The 6028-nt window shown below is 42.7% G+C and overlaps 1 protein-coding gene and 4 non-coding genes across 8 annotated transcripts; all 5 read right to left on the bottom strand.

Annotated features, from left to right (window-relative positions):
• Positions 1 to 1226: 1226 nt before the first annotated feature.
• rps7 (ribosomal protein S7) lies at positions 1227 to 6018 on the bottom strand. 4 transcript variants are annotated; one of them, XM_069515378.1, is made up of 7 exons: positions 5463 to 6018; positions 4409 to 4494; positions 4008 to 4079; positions 3371 to 3514; positions 2661 to 2725; positions 1756 to 1906; positions 1227 to 1336 (listed from the first exon to the last, which is right to left on the bottom strand). In XM_069515378.1, exons 2-7 carry the CDS (start codon positions 4481 to 4483, stop codon positions 1259 to 1261), a joined length of 585 nt encoding a protein of 194 aa, XP_069371479.1. In that variant the 5' UTR covers positions 4484 to 4494; positions 5463 to 6018; the 3' UTR covers positions 1227 to 1258. The 4 variants fall into 4 exon arrangements, with proteins under 4 accessions (XP_069371479.1, XP_069371480.1, XP_069371482.1 ...); XM_069515379.1 differs by having other exon boundaries at positions 5417 to 5498; XM_069515381.1 differs by having other exon boundaries at positions 4653 to 5487.
• On the bottom strand, positions 1462 to 1679 carry LOC138405676 (small nucleolar RNA SNORA73 family). Its single transcript, XR_011239477.1, has one exon. It is a non-coding gene; the product is annotated as a small nucleolar RNA SNORA73 family (small nucleolar RNA).
• LOC138405689 (small nucleolar RNA SNORA73 family) lies at positions 1997 to 2214 on the bottom strand. The gene has a single exon (XR_011239490.1). It is a non-coding gene; the product is annotated as a small nucleolar RNA SNORA73 family (small nucleolar RNA).
• Positions 3042 to 3259, bottom strand: LOC138405674 (small nucleolar RNA SNORA73 family). The gene has a single exon (XR_011239476.1). It is a non-coding gene; the product is annotated as a small nucleolar RNA SNORA73 family (small nucleolar RNA).
• Positions 3699 to 3916, bottom strand: LOC138405690 (small nucleolar RNA SNORA73 family). Its single transcript, XR_011239491.1, has one exon. It is a non-coding gene; the product is annotated as a small nucleolar RNA SNORA73 family (small nucleolar RNA).
• Positions 6019 to 6028: the final 10 nt, after the last annotated feature.

Below are 6028 nucleotides of genomic sequence, written 5' to 3'. Positions count from 1 at the left end.
CAACTCTGGAGAACTGGAACAAACAAACAAACACGGAACTCAAATTTCTAATAGATTCCAATAATTAACATGAAAGTTACAAAATCATTTTTAAATAAACACACATTCCCTCTGTTAATAAATAAGAACATGTCTTATTTAACTGTTGTGCACATTAAAATGTTTTTTTAATTCAAAGCTTTGATAAAATTTGGGGCATAAACATTTCTTTCCCTCTTAATTAATAATTAGGGTTCATTTGAATTATTCTGATCTGGTTTTAGTGTCTGCTAAAACTTTATAATAAGTTATTCTTCATATCTAAGTTTAATTCAGAACAAATGAACAAACCTCATGTTCTGATGAAGACACAGACTTCATAATAAACCTAAATAATCCATTCTGACATTTTCATACAGATTTAATAAATTGTAGAAACAGTGAAGTCACAACTTTCATGTGAACTTTGTTTGAGCACTTTACACAGTGCCACTGCTCTATCTAGTGGAGAATGTCAGTACTACATGGAGTTGTAAGAAGATCCTGACATTAGTTTGAAGAAATGAAGTTTCAGATTCAGAATGAGACGAGAGCAGAAGCATCATGATGTGAAACAAGGACGTTGATCTGGAGTCTGATCGTGTGATTTGAGTTTATGGTCAAATAAAGACTGAAATCACTGAAGTTCCTCCTGAGAAAAGAAACGTTGAGGAGCGATGTTGGTTCATGTTTCTCATCAGTTCAGTGTGATTAGTTAATTGATACAAAAACAGGCTGATTGACAGATGAGAGCATGTTTGGGCAGGACCTCAGTACTGTGACCTCACTTCTTCACTGCAGACTCTGAATGATGTCACCAGCACAAGATGGCAGCGTCTGTATCAGGGATATTTCTGCTTCGTCTCTAGCTCCAGTTTAAAGTTCATGGATTAAGTTTAACTCTAGACTCGTCAGTTTTAAAAAATATCCAAAATGAACTTTTATTAATTTACATTTGATGATTGTGGAGGTTTTCTTGAATCCAGCTCAGAACAGACGTGTTAAAAGTTTTCAGTTTTACCTGCACATCTAAAAGTTTATCATAAACTGTAAATGACCAAATATTGGTCAACAAGAAATGTTGGGACATTCATTCATGCCGTGTCTGACCTGTAGGAAATGAACACGAGGCACCAACATGGTTCGATTCCCTGGTCTTCAAAAAGAACATCTCCACTTAGAATGATGAGACACACCCAACAAACATGGACAGTAAACAAATTTATTTTGTCATCTGCATTTACAGCTGGAATTCAGGGAATTCAAACACGACATCTTTGCCTGTGAGCTTCTTGTAGACACCAGAGAAGGTCTCCACCTGAAAGACGAGGACACAGACGTTAACTTCAGTTTCACTATTGTGATTAATATATATGAAATATCTGATCAGTTCAACTGTGAGAGTTTCAAAAGGACAATTATCTTTATTTAAACATGAAACACGTTTGTGCACTGCATGGTTTAGCTCCCCAGTAACGGCCCCAGAAGGACTCTGGGAAGATGTAGGAATATGCAGGACGCTCATCCTCACCAGCCAGAGGCCGGGGACTGAGCTTTGTCTCCGACATTGTGGAACGGGACTGTACGTCTCGGCTCAGGGCTACGCTCCCATACGCCACGAGGACAGAGCCAGGAAAGCAACTCCTGGATGTCCACGTCGGATGTAACCATAGAGACCAATGATTGGCCGACAGAGTGTGTCGCGTTATCTGAACGCTCAGATTCGTCTAAACTTACTTTGTGTTCGACGTTGTTCTGCTGAGCCTTGTCCAGATGGACCTTGATGAGTCTGCTGCTGTCTATTTTGACTCTGATCCTCTTTCCCACGATCTCACTGGGGAACACCAGGTCCTCCAAGATGGCGTCGTGGACCGAGGTCAGAGTACGACTGGAGGTAGAAGGAAAAAACAAAGATGTCTGAATACTGAAGAGCTCTACTCACATCAGAGCTAACATGAACAGCAGGATCCATCATAACGTTTGTGCACTGCATGGTTTAGCTCCCCAGTAACGGCCCCAGAAGGACTCTGGGAAGATGTAGGAATATGCAGGACGCTCGTCCTCACCAGCCAGAGGCCGGGGACAGAGCTTTGTCTCCGACATTGTGGAACGGGACTGTACGTCTCGGCTCAGGGCTACGCTCCCATACGCCACGAGGACAGAGCCAGGAAAGCAACTCCTGGATGTCCACGTCGGAGAAAAATGGTTCAAACTAAAACATTTCGACGAAACACACAACTCCTGCATCTTATGAGCTTTTGTTCCAGATTCTAAAATGAGATGATTTGCTGCTTTTCTTCATCCAACATGAAAAACTGAAGATCTGAGTTTTGGATGATTCGTTAAGACAAAACAAACTGTTTGAAAAGATCGACTGGATGTTTGGGGAAGAAAGTCACTTTCAAAACTTTTGATATGTTAGAGACCAGGCTGTCTTTTCAGGAAATGATCCACAGGTGAACTGATAATAAAATATAGTCACTATCTCAACAAAATCTAACTCATTAAATGATTCAGTCCTTCAACTGGTAAATGAAATTGTTTGTAAATAGTGTTGATTGTTCTAAACTGAAACAACCTGATAGAAACTGATCAACGATCAGAAAAGCAACTCTATTAAGTTTAACTGAGTTTTTACTCACCTCCTTGGACGCTTCTGCTTATTCTTAATGCGGCTTTTCCTGGTGGGTTTGGGCAGAATTCTCCTCTGAAAGTCAACAACATCCTCAAATTAATTTCTAATCATGATTTAAAAACATCTCAAACATTCACAAACTGAACCAGGGTCAGACTGGTATTCTGGTCGTTACTGGATACGATCGGCAGATACACTCGTGTTACTCTAAGTTTAAACAGATAAACGTGAGACGTCGTCTCATGAGCGTCAGACGTCCTCAAACATGGTCAAAGTCTTGGAATCATGTAAATTACACAAGCGGCTTGATTTTAAAATTACCACCAACATTAAGAAAACTTAAAGTCCAGTTTTGAGCAGCCAGATCAGTCCAGCCCTGAAGCAAAGATCGTGTGCACTGCATGGTTTAGCTCCCCAGTAACAGCCCCAGAAGGACTCTGGGAAGATGTAGGAATATGCAGGACGCTCGTCCTCACCAGCCAGAGGCCGGGGACAGAGCTTTGTTTCCGACATTGTGGAACGGGACTGTACGTCTCGGCTCAGGGCTACGCTCCCATACGCCACGAGGACAGAGCCAGGAAAGCAACTCCTGGATGTCCATGTCGGACAATCACAGACAGATTTTCTTCTTGTAGCGAGACTGAAATATTCAGTCATGGCTCAAGAGCAGCGTCGATATCAGCCCCTGAAACACGCGGCTGACGTCAGCGTCCTCACCTGTGCGATGAAGACCACGTGCTTGCCGCTGAACTTCTTCTCCAGCTCCCTCACCAGCCGCACCTGAATCTTCTGGAAGGACTTAAGCTGAGGAACAGGAACAAAGATGATGATGGCTTTCCTGCTGCCACCAACCTCGATTTCCTGGAAACAAAAAACACAAACTTGATTTAATGGGGAGAAAAAGACGATCAAATTCCTACTTGATCCAAAGACACACCAGGACGGACCTTCTGCAGAACAGCCCGGTAAACAAGTACAGAAAAATAAGTGCATTACACTATTTAAAAACTACTGAATTATGGCAAGCACAGTTTTGATGGAATCTGAATGTGCACTGCATGGTTTAGCTCCCCAGTAACGGCCCCAGAAGGACTCTGGGAAGATGTAGGAATATGCAGGACGCTCGTCCTCACCAGCCAGAGGCCGGGGACTGAGCTTTGTCTCCGACATTGTGGAACGGGACTGTACGTCTCGGCTCAGGGCTACGCTCCCATACGCCACGAGGACAGAGCCAGGAAAGCAACTCCTGGATGTCCACGTCGGATTGGATTTAAGATTCCTGCTCTACTCGAGATGATGAGCTTGTAGTGAGGGTCCATCAATCTGTAGAAGGAGACGAGTGTGTAACTCTTACCTTTGCTGCAGTGATGTTCAGCTCTCTCAGCTGAGCCTTCAGGTCAGAGTTCATCTCCAGCTCCAGCAGAGCCTGCAGGGAGACGGATTAATCAGCCTCGAACATCTGCATTTCTACAGTTGAGCAAACCACTGAAATAAAAGATGAGATTTTGTGTTTGATGGACACGACTGTGCGAGAGCTTCGGCACATCCACGTCCATCAAGGCTTCTTTAAAAGTCCAGATTTTTTTTAGCAGCAGGAAATTTTGCTCAAACAGAACCAGACTCAAATAAATTATCTTCATGACCCCCCCCCCCCCCATAGAGTCAATATCCAACACAGTCAAAACCTGATTGAATTTTGACAGCATCACTTCGTTCAGCTTTAGTTCAAACGTACATGATCTGAGGTCTTCTTACCTGGGAGATCCCAGACTCGAACTCGTCTGGCTTTTCGCCATTAGGCTTCACTATTTTGGCGCTGGTACTGAACATGGCCTTTGTCTCTGCAGAGAAACAGAAACACACGAGTGAACCTCTCACACACACAAACCTGCAGCCTGACATGTTAACACAGCTCAGACACACAGATCCTGGAGCAGCTTACGACTTCATGTCTCTTGTATTTAGTTTTACTCTTTAGACGTATTTTAGATGCACTTACATCTGCTGCAGAATAACTTCACTGTGTTAGAGTAAACATGGTTGTGAATCAGGCTTAAAGGACTTGAACGTGTATTAGTATGAGGCTCCAGTACTTCTGTCATTTGAACAGTTCTTTACAGTGACAGCTTCGTAGTAGTTCTGGTGGTGAAACTTTCTTCTCATTCATTCTGATCATTTATTCTGAAGCTCTTGTGTTTCCTCTGTTCTCTTTGCTGCTCGATGACTGAACTCCCTCTGGATCGATCCAGTGTCTGTAACACCATGGACCACGCTAAGCTAAAGGTAGCACGCTTCAATGCTAACTGGAGTCCAACGCAGATCACTGTTATAATGTTCACATTGAAAAATAACGTCCAACACTTTCAACTCAAGTATAACACACGCATGACACTGTCGGTTAGCTTAACCACACTTCAACTTGGCTAAGCTAGCCCACAACGAGGAAATATTTAGCTTACTTTAGCTTAGCCGGCTGTCACTTCACGCCTGATTGGAACTGAACAGATCATTTTAAAACAGAAATATATTCACTTCCATTAAAAAGGACTCGTGTTCAGATCAGAGTGAATCCAGTGTCCTCCTGTCTGAACACATGCCCGGCCTGCTAACAGCTAACTGCTAACAGACAGCCTGTCCCCGCAGCGGCTCCAGTTTACGATATAAAACAACCATCCGCTCCCGCAAACCATCAAATCTAACGCATCACATGTTTAAGGAACTCTGCGCCGCGTGAAATTTCACGATGAACCATGATTAACGTACATTTTACAGCCGATGATCGCGACAGGCGGAAAAAGACTCGACTCACCTCTGTAACGACGGCCAAGGAAGAGGCCGAGACATCGCGAGAGTTGAGTTAAATCCAATGGGTGAGAGACGCTCAAACATCGCGAGATCTGGAGGCGTCCCCGCTGAGAGCGAGAGTGGTGCGTTCACGTGATGTGGGACTCATCTGTTCTAGTGTCACATGATACATTTAGTTATAGTAAAATAAAAGTTATGTATTTAATAATCAAATATCTATAGAAATAATACCTTTAGGCTGTTTACTTCAAGTTTTATATGCAGTTATTAGTGAAATGTGTTGGACAAGAAGAAACAGCTCAGCAGGTCAATAGTTAAAATAAACATATAAAAATGAAATAAAACAAGATATGCAGAGTGACTTTCAACTCAACGTTGTGTTTATAACTGTTTGTGATGTTCCATTTATTTTCGTGTTTTTCAACCTAAATATATTTTCATATGTTTTTAAATTAATTTGTCCGTTTCAAGTTTGTCTGTGTGATCATGAACAATGACGCAGTGAACGCAGCATTAAGAACGCCTGCAGGGGGCGGTAGTGAAACAGTAACGGTGCCGTCAGACCTCAGA

Source organism: Paralichthys olivaceus, chromosome 19 (assembly GCF_024713975.1).
Source record: "Paralichthys olivaceus isolate ysfri-2021 chromosome 19, ASM2471397v2, whole genome shotgun sequence".
In the NCBI taxonomy this organism is placed as follows: Eukaryota; Metazoa; Chordata; class Actinopteri; order Pleuronectiformes; family Paralichthyidae; genus Paralichthys; species Paralichthys olivaceus.
This window is presented reverse-complemented; position numbering and strand designations above follow the sequence as displayed.